Genomic DNA, 23,942 nt, shown 5'->3' on the forward strand with positions numbered 1-23,942 from the left:
AAAAAATCAATAAAATATATATTTTTTTAAAAGGGGGGGGAGGAATTAGAGTAAATAATTTAATATTGCTATTTTCCCTTTCTCTATAACAGAAGTGTCAGGGATGAAAGAAAATTAGTAAAATATATATGAAATCCTTCCTCCTGTCAGTCTGGGGCTCACCTCGGGACTCAGAGTTAAGTCACCACTAACCACATACTCCTCAAAATCACGTGAGACCCAGAGCCAAGTGGCCTCCCATCATTGGGTAGATCCAGACGGGCCAGTCCCACCCTTGTTAAGCCCTGCCGGGCAAGGGGCAGAGCCTCAGATCCCCTAGCCTGGCGCCAGGATGGGAAGCATGGCCTGAGGTCCCCCAGCCCAGACCAGGGCAGGGGGCGTGCCTTGAGGTCCTCTGTCAAGCCCCACCATGTAGGGGACATGGCCTGAGGTTCTCAGTCAAACCCAGCCTCAGGTCCCCTAACCCAGCACCAGGACCGGAGTACAGTCTCAGGTCTCCCGTCAAGCCCCGCCAGGTGGGGGGCGCAGCCTGAGGTCCCCTGTCAAGCCCCATGGGGGCAGGGGAAGGGGTAGCTTCAGATCCCTGCTGATTGCTCATTAAGGCTCCTTATAGGAACTTGGCCTCAGCTGTAGGTGCAGCCATCTTTGTGATGGAGTGATGGTCAATTAGCATATTCCCTCCTTAATATATAGGATGCCTTAAATGTGACAGTGAGAGAAATAGAAGGGAAAAGACTGTGTCTTGAGTAACTGTAGAGATGGTGGTTATATTGCTTAAAAAGAGTTGAAGGGAAAACAGTTTGGATAGGGGAGTTGGAATTGAAATAATAAATTCTGCACTGACCATGTTAAAATTAGTATATCCCCTAGTTCAGTGGTTGGCAAACTCATTAGTCCACAGAGCCAAATATCAATAGTACGATTGAAATTTCTTTTGAGAGCCAAATTTTTTAAACTTAAACTTCTTCTAACACCACTTCTTCAAAATAGACTTGCCCAAGCCATGGTATTTTGTGGAAGAGTCACACTCAAGGGGCCAAAGAGTCACATGTGGCTCGCCAGCCACGGTTTGCTGAACACTGCCTTAGTTATATAGCGGCAAAATCAAGCAGACAACTGGATATATGCATCTGGAGTTCTGAAAGTCAAAGCTAGATATAAGGTTTAGGAATCATCACTGTATAATTGTATATTAAAGTCAAGGGACAGGACAAGCATTGCTGTGGGAAAATGAATACAGAGGAGGCCCAAGTCTGAACCTAGGAACACTTAACATCTTGATATTGAGCAAAGGAGTGGCCTAGCATTAGAAAGAAAATCAGAAGAATGTGATATCACAACAGCCAAGATAATAAACTGTTTCTAGGAAGAAGTATCTATGATTAATTCTGGTAAGAGGTCAGGCAAAGTAAGAAAGAGAAGCGGACATTGGTTTAGCAGTCCCTGTAGAGTGATAAGACAGAAAGACAGAAGCCTGACTAGAATGAGAAAAAATTGTGTTGAATCAACAGAGAACACTGATTATACCTTAATAACTACTGAAGTCCTAAGGCATTAATTTCTTTCAATATTTTTATCAGAAACCAATATAGTGACTCCAAATTTCTAGCATAAAATATGGGATTTTTTTTCTTAAAAATACTAGGATGGAAAAGCAGCAAAGAGTCAGATTAATCTGGATTTGAACCTATCCTCTGCCACTTACTAGCAACTAGTATGTGTCTTGAGGCGACTTTTTTTTTTTTATGCTGAGTTTTATTTTATTTTATTATTTTTTAAAATATATTTTATTGATTTTTTACAGAGAGGAAGGGAGAGAGATAGAGAGCTAGAAACGTTGATGAGAGAGAAACATCAACTAGCTGCCTCTTGCACACCACCTACCGGGGATGTGCCCGCAACCAATGTACATGCCCTTGACCGGTCGAACCCGGGACCTTTCAGTCGACGCTCTACCACTGAGCCAAACCAGATTCGGCTTAAGGCGACTTTCTTAACCAGTTTAAGTTTTAGTTACCTCATCTATAACATGGAAATATTAATACCTATGTGTCATAAGGTTGTTGTGAGAAATAAGTTGTTACATATAAAATGCTTAATACAAGAAAGTTGTTATTGTTGCTATTATTATTATTCTTTTAGATAGCTCTTTATTTTTTAAAAATCACAAGACTTTATTGTAATTAGACTATTTTAATGGTTAAAATTAAATGTGGACATATCTAAAGCAGTTTTCCTAATTTTAAAAAAAATATATGTCCCACTTTTGCAAATATAAAAGAGATACAACCACCACTTATGAGATTCTAATATGTCCAAAAGGATGGCATGATACAGACTGAGAATTGCTTTATCTATATATCATCATCATCCTAAATAAGGTTGAGTTTTAAGGCTGAAGTCTATATTAAGGAAAATAAAAGGGTTATTAGAGGGGTGGATTCCAAACATATCATGAACAACCTTAAGCTGTGGACATCACTTCTTCTCATAAGGTCAACAGTATACATCTTATTTCCTTACATTAAAGCTTTTTCACTTTATTGCTAACAAAAAATAAAAATTGTCATTTATGTAAAACGTTTAAATGTTTAATGTATAAAAAAAGGATAGTTAGCCAAACAAAAATTATGTATCTATATTAAATTAAAATATGAAAAATGTATATAAAGATTTAAACAAAATACAGAAATCTTTGTATACCAGAAATAAATAATGCTGATGAAAATGCTGAAAAATACTCACCGCAAAGTCAAAGTATAATCTCCCTGCATTTTTGTTGAGGCATCTCTGACCAAGAAGGTACCATCTGGCATGTCCCGTAATTTGTCATTTACCTCCTCCCTGAAGAATTATAGGAAAAATGGAAAAAACACAGGTTTCATTTGTGCTCTTCACATATTATTACTAAGGCTAGTTGGGAAATGTCTAAAGTTCTAGAATCATAGGGCCTTTCAGAGGTCATTTAGTTCCTCTCTCTAAGTATGTTCATTCTGTCTTGATTTTCAGTGTTATGCAATCTAAGAAAGGGCTATTTACTTCTTAAACTTTTCCAGATTTCAACTATCTATAAGAGATAGTGTTTCCATTAAGCCGTTAGGGATTCCTTGGGCAGCTCTGAACTTGAAGTTTCAGGAAAACCAGCAGCTGTTTAGAAAGAAGGTTATATTTAACCAACAGTGGCAGCTGTGTCCAAGGGGGGGGGGGGGGGGTAGACTTACTAAATTCACAATTTTTCAATATAATATCCTCCAATATGAATTTATACTGATAATAAATTTCTCTTCGGAGCTGGTTTGGGACTTTAAGGAACAATACTGGATCAACACTCAAAGGAAATGGCAGGGTCTAAAAGACCCTTGAATTATAAAACCACAGGGTTTTAAAATATAAATTTAGTGGGAACCTGGTGGAGGGGGGAAGAAATGAGGAACCTTTGTAATAATATGAACAATAAAGATTGATTTTAAAAAGAAAAAAAAAAGAAAAAGAAATAAATAAATAAAATATAAATTTAAATATTTAAACCTTTATTGTATAATGAATGCTAAAATAATTTTTTCTGATAATTTTAATATAAATATATATTATCTTTCTAAAAATATTAAACACAGAATTACCATATAACCCAGAAATTCCACTTCTGGGTATATACCTAAAAGAAATAAAAGCATGGACTTAAACATTTATATACCAATGTTTATAGCAACATACTCACGAGCCAAAAGCTGGAAACAATCCAAATATTCATCAAAGCCAAATGTCCAAATGAATAAGTAAATATATATTAAGTGGAATATTGTTCAGTTTTAAAAAGGAAATAAATTCTGACACATGCTGTGACATGGATGAACTCTGGGGAATAAATATTGTATAATTCCACTTATATGAGATAGCTAGAGTAGTCAAACTCACAGAAACAAAAAGTAGGATGGTGATTACCAGGAAGGGAATGGGGAGAATAGAAGGCAAGGGGAGTTAGTGTACAGAATTTCACTTTAGGAAGATGAAATAGTTCAAGAGATGGATGGTAGTGACAGTTGAACAACAATGTAAATGTACTTTTTCCTCTGCATTGTACATTTAAAGATGGTTAAAAAGGGTAAGGAAAAAAAGGAATGAGCGCCATTTTGGTAATGGGAAAGAAGAGACGAAAGAGGAGGACAATCATATTGAGAAATATAGCATCAACCTGAAACCTGAATTGGCTGAAATGTGTAGTGTTTTTTAAAAACAAGGAAATATAATATTCAAATTTTAAAAATTAAATAAATAAATAAATAAATATACGGTGTGTGTGTGTGTGTGTGTATGTGTATTCCTTCTCTAGATTCAAATTTTTCCAAAACCACATTTTACTCAGAGAAATTTGTCCAAGAGTCCTGTTACCCAAAATGAGGTATGTGAAGAGTGCATCAAAATCACTTGGGGAGATTGTTAAATGCAGATTCCTAGGCCCCGGCCAATTGATTCTTACACATGTAAAGATTGTGGAACTACTACTGCCTTAGAGACAAAAGGCAAGGAAAAGTAAGTACCTGTAAGTATCTTTCAACCTAAGAGTATGTATTATTCAGAAATATATCCTCAATATAGTGTAAAATCATACCCATAATTTAAAGATTTTCTTGTCATTGTGTGTGTGTGTGTGTGTATGTGTGTGTGTGTGTGTGAAGAAAAGCATTTAGAAACTTTTGAAATATTCCCACACAATTTCTTAAATGGTCATCTTTAAATGACAATTAATGGGACATTAAAGTATTTTATTTTAACTACTAATTCTAAAAAGTGATTTTTTAAAAACTACATTCAACTATAGCAGCATTCTGGTTACCTTGAAATATCCCCCCAGTACCATTCTGCATCCTGAAGAGAAACAGAATTGTCCTTCATTCCATTTGTAACAGCTGAAGTCATTGGCTTAGGTGGCTTTGGTGGAAGAGCTAGAAGAAAAATGAATATTATTTTGTAGAAGTACATTATAATTTGTTTTCTAATTTCCTCAGTCAGGAACCCTCATTAACCAATATACACTGAAATTCAAATAATTATAAGTCAAATAGTGTTATTTTAGGTTAAATCTTTTTTTTTTTCTAAATGTTTTTACTGATTTTAGAGTGAAGAGGGAATGGGGTAAAGGGGGAGGGAGGAAGATAGATAAGAGAGACAGAGACATCAGATGTGAGAGAGAAACATTGATCGGTTGCCTCCCACACGCACCCTAACTGGGATTTGAACCAGCAACCTTTTGATGCATGTGACAATGCTCAACCAACCTGGCCAGGGCTTATGTTAAATCTTAAACATACTGCTCCCAAAACAGTATTTCTAAGTATAGGGACTTTTCTAAATTTCTGATTGTCCAACAGAAGACACTTAATATGTGTCAAGCACTATAGCAGGCACAGTAAATTAATGTGGTTGTAAATCACTCAGGGATCCTGTAAAATGCAGAGCATGGTTTGCTAGGAATGGCTTGTGCCTGGAATTCTGATTTAGAACAAGCTTCCAGGTGATGCCAATGCTGCTGGCCAAACTGAGTTAGCAATGAACTCAAAGATGTCTCTATTGGAAAAGCTCTGATGGAATAAAAAAATAAAAAATAAAAAATAAAATGCAAGTAGAATACAATAGCTAAAATATAGTAGATTAAATACATGTGATTCTTTACTCCCTCTATAAATCACTTCAAATGGTAATATAATCTATTTTTAAAGGAATGAACACAACAGCAAAGAGATCAGAGGAGGGAGCAACAGCAAAGGACAGCAACAAAACTTTTTTACCTGCACACCCCCTACTGAGGATGTGCCTGCAATCAAGGTACATGCCCTTGACTGGAATCAAACCCAGGACCCTTCAGTCTGCAGGTGACACTATACACTGAGCCAAACTGGCCAGGCCAGCAACAAAACTTTAATACAGTTAATCTGACTTGGTGAAGTGCAAAAACTGAAACCTTAGCCTAAAGAGAGAAAAAGTCCTGTAAAAAAAGAATTGGAGGCACAATGATCGCTAAAGGAGGGAATGAGAGATGGAGCTAAAAATAGAAGGATTGGCTGAAAGTCGATAGAAAGAGCAGTTCTCCCCATGCAACTGGGCAATACCCCTCCTCCACCCTTGACAAAGGCTGCTTGTCAACTCATCAATCCAGAGAAACAATTAAAGAAATCCCAAACACTAAGCACAGCTGGGGCTAGGGTAAGTCCCAAATTGAAAACAGAATTAAGAAGTCCACCAGATAGGTAAATGGCCCCTAAATCCCTCTCCCATTTCAGTTCTCTGAACAGTAAGCCTCTAAGCTTATTCCCCCGGGCAGAATTTAGGGAGATTTTTTTTCTCTCAAGAAACTGATAAGACCCCATGCAAAAGACCTAAAAATACAGATATTTTGTGGTTACCAATGAAAAAGAGGTTCATTATCATATCACCTTTCAATGAAGGACTCTAGTTAACCTGTTCCCTTTTTAATTACTCGAAGTACAACAGGCGCATACTTTTTCTCTAGGTCGTGTCAGTACGTCACGCCCAGTGGACGTATATGTTATTATTTTTTTAATTTATACTTAATTAAAATAAATGAAATATGTATTTTTCGTTTATTTATATATAAAGCACAAAGGAAAATACAAAATTACAAACAAATAAAAAAGAATATCAACAAAAAAAATGGAAACATCGAATTAAAAAATTATAAATTTTACAATTATAAAGATTACAAAAAATATATTTTTTTATTTCTATACACAATAAAAAATATAAAAAAGTTAACAATTACAGAACAATAAACAAAAGCACACAAATAAAATAGAAATATTGAGTTAAAAAAATTGAAATATAGATGTAAAAATTCAAAACTCAACTTCCGTGTGATATATTTTAAAACAATTGTTGATACATAGTGCTACCTTACAATCTGGACACCAGTATGTAGATTCTTTCCTAACACCTTTTTTGTAGCAAACTCGGCATTTCCTGGATTTAGTTTTTCCTATATCGCTTTTCATTTGTTCTGGAAAATGCCTTTCAACTAAGCGTGATGGTTTAGATGTAGAGCTGCTTGTTGATGTCTTTGGGTAGGTTTTCACTATGTTGTTATCTACCAATTTCTCTACACACTCTTTCAAAAAGTGTAATCGATCCAAATGACCTATACCTTTTTTGTATATAATATATGCATTGAAGCAGCACATATCAATTAATCATAGAAAAAAAATTTTATAAAATTTTTTTACCCTATTACGGGCAGCCGTGTAGGCCACCATAACTCCATCTCCCAAATCTACGCTGCCCATATTCTTGTTATAATCCAGGACAACATTCGGTTTTTCTTGTCTTCTTCTTCTCTTTTCAATCATTGTCTTTTCGTCATTATGAATAGAACTGAGCATCAATACGTCTTTTTTATCCTTCCATTTTCAAACCATAGGTTTGTCTTTGATTCTTAATATATGTTCATTTTTCTGTAATTTTTTTGTTTTTATTTCACTGGGGATTCCGACTCTGTTTATCCTCATTGTTCCAACAATGTCTGTATTGTTTTGACATGAGTTCAGCCAAATGAATTGACGTATAGAAATTATCTAAGTAAATCCTATACCCTTTATTCAGTAAGTCATGTGTTAACCCAAAACAATTCTAGTTGATTGTTTTTCTTGTGGGTAGTTCGAACCATAATTTGTGTCCTTGCCTATGTATAAAATTATATTTTGTACGTATCCAGATTGGCTTTCACTCAAAATAAACAACTTCATTCCAAATCTAGCTCTTTTTGGGGGTATTCCCCCCCTCTGTTATTTTATGAGAATCCAATTCCTCCAACTCATTACTTTTTTAAAAACAAATGCAGTGGTAGAGCATTTGACTGCAAATCTAGCTCTTTTTGTAGATATATATTGTTTCTAAGATAAATTCCCTTTCCATGATAAAAGAGATTCATCTTCGCATATTTCTCGTTCACATACATAAAAACTTTTAAACTTTTCTAACAAATTATTGATGATTGGATCAATTTTATATGTTTTTCTATTATATAAAGGTTGGAGATATAAAAAATGTAAGTAAATAATATATAATACGAAAATAAGTAGGTAAGTGTAAGTACGTACCTGTCACTGCTCACCCAGAACACGTCCACCACTCTCAACAGTGAAATTATACTGATTCCCTCCGTGTCTTAAATTCATGTCGAGATATGTATGGATGACTAATACCTTTGTTGTTTGGAAATATATGTCCCTCCCGTTTCAGGGCACAACATATATTTCAAGGACGTATTCATATGTCCTACCTGTATCCGATATTGTTTACGTTTGACGTATTTATACTTCCCACTCGGTTAACAGGTTAACACATCCTGCCCACTTACATGGGCCTTCCAATTAGCTTTTTTTTTTTTTTATGAGAGAGAAAGAGAGATTTTATTGTCCAACTTACACATTCATTGACTGATTCTTGAATGTTCCCTAAAAGGAGATAGAACTTGAAATCTTGGTGTATCGAGGATGAAGCTCTCTAACTGAGCTACCTGGCCAAGGCTCCAATTAGCTTTTTAATTTCTCATTCTTGAATAAGAAATAAGCCTTTTAAAAAGAAAGAAACTGTAACATATGCTACATGGATAAACTTTGATATGTCTTCATAAAGACATTAAAAGCCTTCAAGAAACAAGCCAGGCACAAAGGGATATTTATATGGTTTCTCTTATATGAGGTTCCTAAAGTAGTCAAATTCACAGAGAATGAATGGTGGCTTCCATGTGCTGGGAGACAGGAGGAAGAGGGAAAGGGGAGTTACTGTTTAATGGGTACAGAATTTCAATTAGGTAACATAAAAAGTTCTGGAGATGAATGATAGTGATGGTTGCACAACTATGTAAATGTACTTAATGCCTCAAAACTATATGCTTAAAAATGATCAAAATGATAAATTTTATGTTATGTATATTTACACAAAATATTTTTTTAAAAACTAAGAAATTTGAAGGAAGCCATCACTTCAGACATGAGTATCAATAAACTCAAAAAACAGAAAACAAAATAAGAAGTTAAATGATATCATGAGGAAATACTCAGGTAAATCAAGAATTTAGGGCATTCAATAAGCCAGGTGATTTGGATTCTTCTAAAGTCAACATAATTTTATTTTTTACTTTTTAAATATTTATATTGATTTCAGAGAGGAAGGGAGAGGGAAAAATAGAAACATCAATGATGAGAGAGAATTATTGGTCAGTTGCCTCCTGCACATCCCACACTGGGGATCAAGCCCGCAACCCGGCATAAGCCATAACCAGGAAATCAAACCTCAACCTCATACGTTGAAACTCAACCACTGATCCATGCAAGCTGGGCAACAATTAACTCTTGACACACTTTCTTAGGAAGCTCCTGTAGGATGCCTCTATCAAAATGAAAATATAAACCTAGGAAAGAAGATAGTGTAGGATACAGGAAAATGGAGGCCAACAATGGAGGCAAAGACAATCCCCAGGATAAGGGTGATCAGAAGCTCCAGGATGACAGTTGAAAACAACAGTGGGAATCTAGCAAAAGAATCAAGGGAGATTTAGGGGGTATGTTGAAAGAAAAATGATAGATTATCTGATGTTATACTGAGATGAGTTCTGCAGTTCTGTCAGGGACAAAGCTCTAACCAACTTAGCCACCCAGCCAGAGCCTGAACATCTCTTTCAGTGTTGCATTCAGTAAATTACATTGGTAGCTTAAAGTCAGCCATGCTATGATTATTTACACTTCAAAATTCAGCAAACTCTACAAATCAGAGCTTGATTTATTGTTGTATCAATTACCTGCCAGGGGTCAGCAAACTATGAACCTCTGCCTGTTTTTGTACAGTGCAAAGAATGGTTTTTATATTTTTTTAATGGTTGGAAATACACACACACAAAAGGAATATGCCACAGAGACCACGTGGCCCACAAAGCCTAATTAATAACTGACTCCTTACAGAAAAAGTGTAGCCACCTGATCTACACTTAAGAGATAGGAAAAATATTAAAGAAATTAGATGGTGTTCAAAAACAAATATATCTTCCTCACCAAACCTGTTCCTCCTATCTGCTCTATCCTATTAAAGGGCATCACTATGCATTAGCCAAAACTCACTGACCTGTACAACAAAGAGAATAAATTTTCCTATATGCAATTTTTTAAAATTTTCTGTAAATTATATATGGAACTCTTAAAATAAAGATTCATTTGTCCAAATACCTAGAGATTCTGATTCAGTTGATAGAGAATGATACTAGGGCATCTGTGGAGTTTTTTTTAAAACACAACTGATAATTTTGATTTAAAAAATAAGCAAAAATTTAGGATGACAATCCTGTTCATAATCCTACAAATGTGCTCTGACTTCTATCTCTACAGATTTTCCGCTTAAAAAAAGTACTCTAGTACTCCCCCCCCTCTGTTATTTTATGAGAATCCAATTCCTCCAACTCATTACTTTTTTAAAAACATATATGTTTTTAATATATTTTATTGATTTTTTACAGAGAGGGAGAGGGATAGAGTTAGAAACATCAATAAGAGAGAATCATCCATCACTGCCTCCTGCACACTGGGGATGTGCCCGCAACCGAGGTACATGCCCCTGACCGTAATCGAACCTGGGCCCCTTCAGTCCATAGGCCAGCGCTCTATCCACTAAGCCAAACCGGTTTTGGCTAAAATATATTTTTATTGATGTCAGAGAGGAAGGGAGAGGGAGAGAGAGATAGAAACATCAATAATAAGAGAATCACTGATTGGCTGCCTCTTGCATGCCTCCTACTGGGGATCGAGCCCACAACCGGGCATGTGCCCTTGACTGGAATCGAATCCAGGACTCTTCAGTCTGCAGACCAAGGCTCTATCCCCTGAGCCAAATCAGCTAGGGCAAAACTCATTACTTTCTATGCTGAAACCGGTTTGGCTCAGGGGATAGAGTGTCAGCCTACAGACTGAAAGGTCCCAGGTTCAATTCCGGTCAAGGGCATGTATGTACCTTGGTTATGGGCATATCCTCGGTGGGTGGTGTGCAGGAGGCAGCTAATCAATGTCTCTCTCTCATCGATGTTTCTAACTCTTTATCCCTCTCCCTTCTTCTCTGTAAAAAATTAATAAAATGTATTTTAAAAAAACCCTCATTACTTTCTATATCTTCACACCCTCTCTTTCTCAACTAATACCATTATCTTTTTTGTCCCTTTTATCCTCCCAACTACAACTGTCTGTGAAGACCACAACCATAGCTCAATCCTTTTGCACGTATTTTCTGCTCTCTCCTTAGGCTGTTGGAAGAGGGAGATTTGGGGGTCAGGGGAGTACCCTAGGAGCTACATCATCCTCAATTTGGTTTCACTAATGATGATCTCCAATCACAGTACCTGAACAAGATCCAAAAATCTTGCCCTAGATTTCCCTCTCTCTAACTGCTCTCTATGGCTATTTCAAACCTTCTCCTCAAAAATCATATCTCTCTTCACTCATTTTTGGTAGACCCCATTTCATCTCCCACATAACAGAGATTATTTTCCGAATACTTCAGTTTTCTGCTATTCACCTATTAATTTATGTGCATCTACATCCATTTCTCCTTTCTTTTCTAAATTAGTCCCTCTACCAAATGCTCTGGGATCTCGTCTCCTGTTATCACCAGAGATACTACAGTCCTCTTGTACCCTATTCCTACTCTCTAGCCTAGGGGTGTCGAACTCAATCAGAGAAGGGGCCAAAATCTAAAATCCATCCTAAATCGAGGGCCGAATGGTTTACTGAACAGTCATAAACTGTCATTGTGATGGAAACGCAGCGGAGTGCAGTGATGACAGCGCGGTGCGGGCCACATTGCAAGGCCTGGCGGGACGAATTTGGCCCGCAGGCCTTGTGTTTGACACATGTGCTCTAGCCACTCCTACTTTCCTGACTCCTTTCCTACAAGTTTGTAAATATATCAAATAACTCAACTACAGGCCTCCTGATAGAAGTGGTTCTTTGGGGCTATAAACTCTTTTGAAGAGATGGTAAAAACTTCAAGACTTCTCTCCCAACAAAATGTGCATACACACACAATTTGCACCTAATTTTGAGGAAGAGGGGTCCATAAATCCCAGATTAAGAACCTATACCCTATGCCGAGGCCGGTTTGGCTCAATGGATAGAGCGTCGGCTTGGGGACTGAAGGGACCCGGGTTCGATACCGGTCAAGGGCATGTACCTTGGTTGCGGGCATATCCCCAGTAGGGGGTGTGCAAGAGGCGGCTGATCGATGACTCTCTCTCAGCGATGTTTCTAACTCTCTATCTCTCTCCCTTCCTCTCTGTACAAAATCAATAAAATATATTAAAAAAAAAAAAAGAAGAACCTATACCCTATAACATGTCCTTTTCTCTCTCTTTCTCTCTCTCTCTCTTTCTCTATATATATATATATATGTGTGTGTGTGTGTGTGTGTGTGTGTGTGTGTGTGTACCGTATTTTTCGGACCATAAGACGCACTTTTTTCCCCCCAGAAGTGGGGGGGGAAAGTCCCTGCGTCTTATGGTCCAAATATAGCCTACACATATACTTTAAAAAAAAAGTTTTTTTACTTGCCCGGCTCTGTGTGGTCTCTGTGTGCTTGCCCGGCTCTAAAATGCTGTTTACTTTACAGGGTTGATTACATGTGTTTATGACTGTGATGTTGGGTTTTAATGCACATAAAATATTTTAGGACACTATTTGTTTCAGAATCGTTTTTTCTTCATTTCCCTTCTCTAAAAACTGGTGCGTCTTATGGTCCGGTGCGTCTTATGGTCCGAAAAATACGGTAATTATTTATATATATAAATATATACTCATATACATTATTATTACTTTCAGCAAGGAAGGGAAAGGGAGAGGTAGAAACATCAATTAAGTGAGAGAATCATGGATTGGCTGCCTCCTACATGCCCCCTACTGGGGATTCAGCCCAAAACCTGGGCATGTATTGATATGTGCCCTAGCCTGGAATCAAACCAACAGGCTGACACTCTATCCACTCAACCAAACCAGCTAGGGCTTCTTTTCTCCTTTATACCCAAGTGTTTCAAAGAGCTGTACAATGCCTCTCCATTTAAATTGTCTCCTCAATCTATTGCAATCCTGCCTCTCAACCTCACAACTTCACTGAAACCATTCTTACCAAGGTCAGTGACCCTGTTGCTAAATTTAGTAGACACTTCACAGCCCTTATCTGTAACATTTGATACTGTTAACAATTCTCTTCTTTTTGAAACACCCTCTTTACTCAGTATCTGAGACCCTACACTCTCCTGTACTACTTCTACTTCTCTGGCCATTCTTTCTAAATCTGTTATAGGCTCCTTTCCCATGGCCAGTTGGAATATCATGAGGGAGATCTATCTTTGATTGCCTCCTTACCCTACCTCAGTGGTCGGCAAACTCATTAGTCAACAGAGCCAAATATCAACAGTATAACAATTGAAATTTCTTTTGAGAGTCGAAAACCGACTTCTGCGCATGGGCCACGAACTTTCAATCACACTGTACATGCGTGCCCACACGTGGTATTTTGTGGAAGAGCCACACTCAAGGGACCAAAGAGCTGCATGTGGCTCGCAAGCCGCAGTTTGCCGACCACTGCTACATAACTGCTTCTTTGGGGTCTCACTGTTTTTCTGTGAAACTCCTATGTGGATAAGTGATAAACTCTTTTTCCTGTTAACCTGATGTATGTCAGTTTAATTTACAGGCCCCAATAACTAAACCTATAAAGGAATTTTTTTTTCCTCCCCTACACAGAGGTGACATAGTAGACACCAAAAATATTTATTAGCCATTCACAGGATCTTTCAGTTATCACTAAGCCAGACTTAGGTTAACACATACAGAACCAAAATTACAAACATAAAAGTAGTCATCACTGTATTAAGAGAAAAGTTCCTCCCACTTTTGGCCTAATTACTGGAAGTTTACTGATAGTTTAGCACAGTGGTTGACAAACTTCGGCTAGCGAGCCACATGTGGCTCTTTGGCCCCTTGAATGTGGCTCTTCCACAAAATACCATGGCCTGAGCGAGTCTATTATATTTTGAAGAAGTGGCGTTAGAAGAAGTTTAAAAAATGTGGCTCTCAAAAGAAATTTCAATCGTTGTACTATTGGTATTTGGCTCATTTGACTAATGAGTTTGTCAACCACTGGTTTAGCATAACTAGAAATGGTAAAACAGTGAGAAATTGTATTTAATTTCATAAAGAAATGGAAGAAATAAATTACTAATTCCTATTTCCTATTTGCAGTTAACTCATTAAACTACATTTACTTACTGGTTCTGCTCAATCAACTAAAAAGAAATAAAGGAAAGTGCAATGCTCTTTTAACATATCCCTGTCTTTCAACTTCTTAACATTTATACCCTCAAAACAGTAAATTTTATCTTCTACAAATATCCTTGACATAAAAATTCTCAGTTTAAGAAGTGTTTCATTCATATAAACCATTGTTACATGGTATTGAGGGTATTGTGTACTAAGTACACACCAAGATTATCCTGTTAAATGTTGTCAAATGTAAATGATTTCTCAAAGACACATGACAAACCTAAAATATTTCGTTTTTAAAAAACCTAAAATATTTCATCTGATGATAAATTCTGACTAATCTGAATAGAAAATTTTAGCCATGGTACTCTCACCACAATAGTAGAAAGATATTCTGAATTTCTGGAAACATTAAACTAGCTTTAATTAGCTGCTAAGGAACCAATGAACAACAACAAAATTCCCAGTCATATATTTGTGAATAATCAGAAATTATGCAAGGTTTTAAATACAGAAATAATATAACTAAATAATTTTATTAAAATATATTTCCTAAATTCACAAATATATTTATTTTAGAGGAATAAAATAAAAAAAATAGAACTATGCTGGATGTTAAATGTAATAATCTTAGATATAGATAAATGCTTAGAAAAAAATGACTGGTTGATCAGGCAGCTGTCTTCAGGGAAAACAAAAAAATCTATTTAAATTAAATCTTCAGCTTTTTAAAACCCTAAAAATAAAATTATGGAAACAAGAATAAGGAAACAAAAACATTTCATCCTTTTAAAAGGAAAACAACGGACAGCTTTAACTAGCTTCTTTTAAAAGACAATGATTAAACAAAATTTCCCTCCTGCATCAGTGAGTTTCCACATTCAAATACAGAGTTCACCACCTATTTGGCATGCAGCATTGAAATGCAGAACAATTTTGCTCATGCATGGACAAATACTATTTTTCCCCACTGAAATGAATTATCTGTAGCATGTTCACTAGTAACACCCTTTCCTATGTCCTAACAACCAACCTGCTTTGTGAGCTAAATCCCAATACCAAGTCAGATGTTAGCAAAATTAAACTCTGAATGAAAACAGTACAACAGCCAATCACAACACACAAAACTGCAATTTCTAACAAGTAGTTTTAGTTGAGCTTCTTGGCTCAGCAAAATTGAAGTATTATCTTCAGAGACATACATAATATTTTAAATTATATTGCTGGTTTTCTTTAAAGATGTTTTTGTAAAAAAGCTGCTCACAACCAAAACAAACAATGATTTCAACAATTAAGAAAAATAACATTTAAATAACTAGAAGTTTAAACATTTAGGTTGAGAATAGAATCCAAGATGGCAGCATAGGTAAACACACCTAAACTGTAGCCGTGCACAACAATTTCAAAACTACAACTAAAAGACAAAACATCTATCACCCAAAGCCATGGGAGGGCTGGCTGAGTGGAAGTTCTACACTCAGACAGAGAGGGGAGCAGTCAGTGCACAAACACTGAAAAACTGAGGTATGGGGGCACGATATGGGCTGGTGACAGATACCGGCTGGCGGCGGGCGCTGCTTTCTTCAACCAGAAGGGGAGACGTGCAAGACCCAAAATCCTACGGGGAGAAGCTGGACTGTCTGCCATTGGGTCGAAAAGTGAGGGTGGCCAAAGCCGGTTTGGCTCAGAAGATAGAGCGTAGGCCTGCGGACTGAAAGGTCCCAGGTTCGATTCCGGTCAAGGGCATGTACATTGGTTGCAGGCACATCCCATTAGGGGGTGTGCAGGAGGCAGCTGGTCGATGTTTCTCTCTCATCGATGTTTCTAGCTCTCTATCCCTCTCCCTTCCCTCTCTGTGGAAAAATCAATAAAATATATATTTTTTAAAACTATAAACAACAAAAAGATATCAAATGCATACCTACCAACAACTGAATCTAAAAATCAAGTGAATAAAAAGTCTGAAGAACAGAATGGACTGGTGAATATAATGGAATCAGGGACATAGAAAGGGAGTGGACTGGCAATTCTCAGGGGAATGGGGGTCTGAGGGATGTGGGAAGAGATTGGACACAGACAGGAAGTGGGGCATGAATCGGGAATGCGGGGTAATGGGGGAATAGGAACATATATATAAAAAATAAAAAATAAATTTTTAAAATATATTTTATTGATTTTGTACAGAGAGGAAGGGAGAGAGATAGAGAGTTAGAAACATCGATGAGAGAGAGTCATCGATCAGCTGCCTCTTGCACACCCCCTACTGGGGATATGCCCGCAACCAAGGTACATGCCCTTGACCAGAATCAAACCCGGGACCCTTCAGTCCCCAAGCCGACGCTCTATCCATTGAGCCAAACCGGTCTCGGCTAAAAAATAAAAATTAATAGCCGAAACCGGTTTGGCTCAGTGGTAGAGCATCGGTCTGCGGACTGAAAGGTCCCAGGTTCGATTCCGGTCAGGGGCATGTACCTTGGTTGTGGGCACATCCTCGGTAGGGGGTGAGCAAGAGGCTGCTGGTCAATGTTTCTCTCTCATCAATGTTTCTGGCTCTCTATCTCTCTCCCTTCCTCTTTATAAAAAATTATTAAAATATATTTTAAAAAATAAAAATTAAAAAATTAAATAAAACATTTAGGTTGAAAGACTAATGTGATTTTCCCCTCCCCCTTTTCCTTTCCCTAAGCTAGAGCCTAAGTTCCTTCAGATTTCAATTTCTTTTGACAGTCTTTTTTTGCCTACTCACATGATATAATATAGGTAAACAGCAATTTCTTCAGTTAAAGTTAACTGCTTTAAAGATTCTAAAAATGCTAATAATAATAATAATTTCCTCCTGATAGCAATGAATTCATTATATTTTCAAGGACTTCTCCAGTTGGAAAATAGGATGATTATTGCATAAGTTTTAGGCATATTCCATTCCCATAAAAGAATACTGCTTCTTAGCATTGCTCACAAACATATATATGAAAGTGAAACATTTTAGACCTATTGTTTTCACAGATTACTAAACAATGGTGAAGGAAAGCTACTGGTCTAAAATAAAATATAACTTGGCCATAACCTAGCAATGTAACTTTGGACAAGCCTCTTAAACAGCCTTGTATGTCTACATATAAAATGTTTGATTACATCATAATAGTTCCTCCTAGCTCTGTTTTATAAATTGTATTGATTTTAGAGAGAAATGGAGAGGGAGAAACATTAATGATGAGAAAAAACATTAATGGAGAGGGAGAGAAATATTAATGATGAGAAAGAACCATTGATCAGCCATTCACTCCAGCCTCCTGCCCCTGACTGATTGGAGGGTGGGGGGAGGAGAGGAAGCCCACAACTCCTATGGAAATCCAACCGTGACTTCCGTTTGACTTCCCGTTTATAGGCTGACACTCAACCACTGAGCCATCAATTATCCTATTAAATGTTGTCAACACTCTTTTGATACTTTAGTTATCTATTGCTCATATTATTATTGTCCTCTAACTCTGTTTTCTTAATTGAAAAATGAAAATTAGAGCAATGTATAAGGAAAATACTAAGAAAGACTGCATATATAAAATAATAATCAGTAAGTATTATAATAGTTATCTCTCTGCCATTTACCAAAATATGACTCAATAAGTCACGTTGGCTAAATTTCATTTTCTTCACCTTTAAAGTGAAGATATTGATAATAATTCCTGTCAAAGTATTATCTATAGGAGTCACCAATATTCTTTAGTTGTGAGAGCACTGTTGCATCAGTATGCCTAGAATATTATCATTGATCATTACTAAACTTTTGTATAACAGCACTTTTATTACCTTAACATTATAAAATAAGCTTTTATAAACTCTTTATAAATATAAAATTTAAAAGCTTCAAAATAGCTTTTGATAAATGTGTCATAATACACTTAACTATTTATCAAAATAGCTTTTGATAAATGTGTCATAATACACTTAACTATTCCCTCTCTTATCAATATCTCCACCCAGTTCCTTGTTGTTCTTTTGCCACAGCAACCCATAAATCTCTCAACCATGAGGAATCAATCTAATCACCTGCTTCCTCTGTTCCCACACCACATTTGCTGACTTTTGCTGAAGAAATCACAAAAAGCTGCTAATTTATGCCACTACAAATTTATAAATTCTTCATCTTAACTGAGATTAACCATCCTATTAGTAATTCATCTATATGCCTTTGATCAGTGACTTTTTCCATCCCACCCAGTGACCAGTGGCTAGCTACTCCATATCTCAAGCCAAACACTCTATATACCTCTTCTCTCACAACTGCCCTACAGCAGAAAAAAGAAATCTGACCTCACCCAATTTTCCAACCTACATTCTCTTCAAACCCATCTTCTTCCTATAAGTTAGACAAAGGTTATCTCTCCTTCCCTGGGTAATAATCCTTCCTGACCTCCAAACTCATCACCTTCCTGTTTCATCAAATCATACACACCGATATATATATATTCAACTTTATCTCCACAAAAATAAAACACATTTTATCATTAACCAAAAATAAGATTTGTTTCTTAGATCTACACCTCTCTCCATCTACCTCGCACATATGCTTCACAGTAAGTTTTCTAAGACTGGTCAATACCTACAGGCTATTTTCTCATCTCCCATTCACTCTTCAATGATAATAATAATAGACCAAGAGGCATCATGACCAAAACCACCAAATGGCCAGTCACCAGGAGGTGCATGGAGCACCTCTTGGCCATACAACCTAATAACCAAGTCGCTATGACTCCCAATGTGGCCAGTGAACTGCCCGATCAGGGGGTGGGGCTGGCGGCCAAACTTGAGGCCCCTCCCTGCTGTCGGCCAGTCCTTAATCAGACTCTCCCACCCCAATCATGAGCCGGGCTTGCGAGCCAAATGCCCCCTCCTGCCCCCTCACCACCAGCATCAAACCCCATCAGCCCGCCCCACCACAATAGCCCAGCAGCCCCCCCCCCACGCCCTCACCACCACCACCACCCCTCCCGCCGGCCCACCCAGATCACACCCCCCACCCTAATAGGGGACGGAGCTGACCAGCCAATCTCCTGCACCCTCCCCCCTTCTCCCCCCACTCAGCCCCACCCCAGATCGTGCACTGGGCAGCCTCTAGTCTATTATAATTTTATTTCTAGCCCATTTATTAAATATATGTCTTCTCAGTAACAAAATCCTGCAGAAACTTTTCTATCTTTATTATACTAGCTGTACCCAGCCATGCGTTGCTGTGGTTAAATGGAAAAGAAAGAAAAGAGAAAGCGCACATTTCTAATATGTTTAATTTCACAATGCTTGTGGGTTTACAATATTTTTTGTTGTTCTATTGTCTGTGCAGATATAGAGATTGTCTGGTTTGCCGACTCTTAAAATACGCAACATATAATGTCCATGTGAGAAGCAATTCGTGTGTAGATCTAAACCGCACAATTCTAAACATTGGCCCTAAACTTTGTTGATGGTGATTACAAACGCCAATCAAATTGGGAATTGCAATCTCTTTTTTTTTTTTAATATATATTTTATTGATTTTCCACAGAGAGGAAGGAAGAGGGATAGAGAGCTAGAAACATGGATGAAAGAGAAACATCGACCAGCTGCCTCCTGCACACCCCCTACTGGGGATGTGTCTGCAACCAAGGTACATGCCCTTGACAGGAATCAAACCCGGGACCTTTCAGTCCGCAGACCGATGCTCTATCCACTGAGCCAAAGCGGTTTCAGCGGGAATTGCAATCTCTTAAATTGAAATGGCATATCCGTTGGAATCATAGAAATGCAAGGAATGAGGACATCTTCACTTTTGAAAGGTCCTGTCAAGATTGTTGCTCATTAATTTTTTTACTGCAAGCCGTGTGACGTTGCAAAGCTTTGGCTGGTTGATATTTCGCAACATAATAATTGGCACGCTGATTTTCAATTGCAGTTCGTGCAGTGGCATCCCTGGCAGATCGAGTGAATTCAAAAATTCTGTTGGATAAGTAACCGCTTCAACTGCTTCCACAACAGTGTCGACGAACTTGTATGTGACTGTCTCGCTCTGAATGTTAGACTGAATAATATTGTTAAGTTCATAGACATCTTTGTTCTTGGCCACAAGAACAGCTCATTCACTCAGCCAATCGTGATTCTTATCATTGGTTTGAATATTGGGAAATACTTTTTCAACCAATTTTTCTTTTGATGTCACTAAATTGCAGAAGTTATGAGGCAATGAAATTCGTCCTGAGGTCCGATAAACCGGCATCTTTCCGTTCCCAATTTCCAGCAATTGATGTGAGAATATCTCAACTGATCCATCATTTTGCAGCTGGACACGCATATTTGTAGTAAATTTTAACGTCTTTACGTGTTGCCACAAAGTATATTTCAGGCAAGCATTTATTTCGTCCGCTGGTGTCGAACGAGGAATTTCAGGTAATGTTTGCCTGAAATCTCCTGCAAGCAATATTAATGAGTTCCCAAATGGTCTGATTTTTCCACGCAAATCTTGCAATGATTGATCAAGAGCCTCGAGCGATTTTTTTGTGCACCATTGTGCATTCATCCCAAATAATAAGTTTGCATTTCTGCAATACTTTTGCCATGCCGGATGCTTTGAAAATGTTGCAAATGTGGGAGTTTCAATGAATTGCATGTTCAATGGCAGTTTCAAAGCAGAATGAGCAGTTCTTCCACCTGGTAGCAATGTCATTTTGGGATCGAATTGCTATCAAAATCAATCTAATTAGGAACGTTTTACCAGTTCCTCCTGGCGCATCTAACAAGATTTCTCCAACCCCGTTATTGACAGTTTGCATTATTTGATTGTAATTGCCTTTTTGCTCAAGCGTTCGCTTAGGAATATTTGATTGCACATACGACAAAAGATCACCCGTATTGTAATTTTGTTGACGACGCAATTCTACATTGAACGAAGCAGTAGGTCGATTGGTGATGGCATTCCCAATTGATTAAGAACTTTGTTCTTGATTTCTAAGCACAAATCTTAAATCATTATCAATATTGAAATGGAATTGTAAAATTGGAAATCGTAAATGGATCGTAAATCAGAAACATTGAAATGGAATCGTAAAATATCTAGTATAGTTTGTGTTGCTTTTATGTCCAACAGATGGCGCTGTTTTGTTTTTCAAAAAACACGTTTTTTACCTGTCACTGGTGTGACATCTATATAATAGTAGGTATAAGGTATATAAAAACATATGTGTATTCAAATGCAACGTTGTGTCAAAATTTCAAAGCAATCAATAAAGAACTTTCGGAGATTTAAGATTTTGAACAAACGAACATTTACATTTTTATTTATATAGATAATTTAAGTTTTAGAATGTTAGCCATTTTTTCCTTCTTAAAAATCTCTCCCTGGGCTTTCCAAAGACCAATCTTCTTGTTCTTTTCCTACCTTCCCCTCAGTTTTTGAGTTCTAAATCTAATCGTATTGATTTAGCATATTATGTTTCAAGAGTTCCCCACTAATGGGCCGTGTTGCTCAGTGGTTGAACATCAACCTATGAACCAAGAAGTTGTGGTTCCATTCCTGGTCAGAGCACATGCCCGTATTGCAGGCTCAATCCGTAGTAGGGGCATGCAGGAAGCACCCTATCAATGATTCTCTCTCATTATTGACGTTTCTATCTCTCTTTCCCTCTCATTTTCTCTCTGAAAACAATAAAAACATATTTTTAAAAAAAAAAGAGTACCTCACTACTTATAGCATAAAGTTCAAACTCTTAAGGATGGCAAATAAAACCATAATGGTCTGGTTCCTTCTTACTCTTCTATAATATACTCATTTCCTATTACTTTTCCACAGGCACCTTTCACCCTATGCACACCAAATCACCTGCAGCTAATCCAAAAAGACAAACTTTATCATGCCTTTGTACATATGGTTCCCTGCACCTCACAGAAAGCCCATTCATACCGAGACCGGTTTGGCTCAATGGCTTGGGGACGGAAGGGTCCCAGGTTCGATTCCGGTCAAGGGCATGTACCTTGGTTGCGGGCATATCCCCAGTAGGGGGTGTGCAAGAGGCAGCTGAATGATGACTCTCTCATTGATGTTTCTAACTCTCTATCTCTCTCCCTTCCTCTCTGTACAAAATCAATAAAATATATTTTTTTTTAAAAAGAAGAAGAAAAAAAGAAAGCCCATTTATCCCTCTCCCCCAACCCCTCATTATCTACTCAGGTTGTGTGTAGTTTTTTCCTTCCCTCACATCTTTAGGCCTAATTAAGTACTATCTCCTCTTCGATTCCAGAGTTTTTCTCAATCTTCTGATATAAAGCTTTTTCATTATAGCTGTTGATCTGTCTTTGTACCAAAACTGTGAGCTCCTTGAGGATACACATCTTCTTATCTTTGTAGCTCTTGCTGAGTGTCTCACAGATAGAAGGCACTCAAATTATTATTTGTTGAATTAATGCATGAAATCATCAGCACTTAGGCTTACCATAGAGGAACTGAAAATCCAATAATAATTATGCTGAAATAACAGCAGTGGAATTTTACTGACAGCAGAAAAAAAAGGTCAGCCTAGAGACAGAAACAAATTTTTGAAATTTCTCATAGAAAAAGTAAAATGAGTCATAGAAAAAGAATGGTGAGTGGCTCTTCCTCTTCTCCCAAAGCGGCCGTAGGTGACCTCTGAAGATGGTTTGCTATTCGCTAGACCCAGAAAACACAAAATCATGCAAATCGAGAGGCTCCAATCTCCGCGTTCACTTCAAGAACAGGCGTGAAACTGCCCAGGCCATCAAGGGCATGCATATTCGGAAAGCCACCAAGTATCTGAAGGACGTCACTTTAAAGAAGCAATGTGTGTCATTCCATTGTTACAATGGTGGCATTGGTAGGTGCGCCCAGGCAAAACAGTGGGGCTGGACACAGGGTCAGTGGCCCAAAAAGAGTGCTGAATTTTTGCTGCACATGCTGAAAAATGCCGAGAGCAATGCTGAACTTAAGGGTTTAGATGTAGACTCTCTGGTCATCAAGCACATTCAGGTGAACAAGATGCGGCGTAGAACCTACAGGGCTCATGGGCGTATTAACCCATACGTGAGCTCTCCCTGCCACAGTGAGATGACCTCACTGAAAAGGAGCAGATTGTTTCCAAACCAGGAGAGGAGGTGGCACAGAAGAAAAAGATTATCTCAGGAGAAACTGAAGAAACAAAAACTTATAGCCCAGGAGTAAATTCAGCACAAAATAAATAAAAGGAAAAGAATGTTAAAAAGGAAGGAAGGAAGGAAGGAAGGAAGGAAGGAAGGAAGGAAGGAAGGAAGGAAGGAAGGAAGGAAGGAGAAGGGCAACCATATTAGCTACAAATACAATATTAACCCATTCTTTTATTATCCCAAAATCTTACCCCATTCTGATCTTAGAGGCAAACACACTAGTCAGGTAGCTTCGAGTAAGTGAGACATGCAGCTACCTCTAGCAAAACCTCTAGCACATGCCCCTCTCCCTAATTTCTCTAACATTTCCCTATTATGGTATCACAAAAACACTGACCAAGAAAAGAGTGTCTGCTCTATGCCAGATACTAAGCTAAGTATTATTTCCTTAGATGTTTATTTGCAAATGTGTGTGTATATATTACATTTTAAAATTCTTATAAAGATCTT

General features: G+C 37.6%; 1 protein-coding gene and 1 pseudogene across 1 annotated transcript in view; one reads left to right on the top strand and one right to left on the bottom strand.

The window, feature by feature from the left end:
• Nucleotides 1-23,942, bottom strand: part of PIK3R3 (phosphoinositide-3-kinase regulatory subunit 3) — a 69,038-nt gene that overhangs the window by 24,544 nt on the left and 20,552 nt on the right. The window contains exons 3-4 of the mRNA XM_036444143.2: nucleotides 4,835-4,943; nucleotides 2,746-2,844 (exon numbers count right to left, since the gene is read on the bottom strand). Coding sequence (XP_036300036.1) covers nucleotides 2,746-2,844; nucleotides 4,835-4,943 — 208 coding nt within the window. The remainder of the gene's footprint in view (nucleotides 1-2,745; nucleotides 2,845-4,834; nucleotides 4,944-23,942) is intronic.
• On the top strand, nucleotides 22,926-23,511 carry LOC118722555 (annotated as a pseudogene).

The sequence above is a fragment of the Pipistrellus kuhlii genome, unplaced genomic scaffold (genome assembly GCF_014108245.1).
Source record: "Pipistrellus kuhlii isolate mPipKuh1 unplaced genomic scaffold, mPipKuh1.p scaffold_m20_p_2, whole genome shotgun sequence".
NCBI classification, from domain to species: Eukaryota; Metazoa; Chordata; class Mammalia; order Chiroptera; family Vespertilionidae; genus Pipistrellus; species Pipistrellus kuhlii.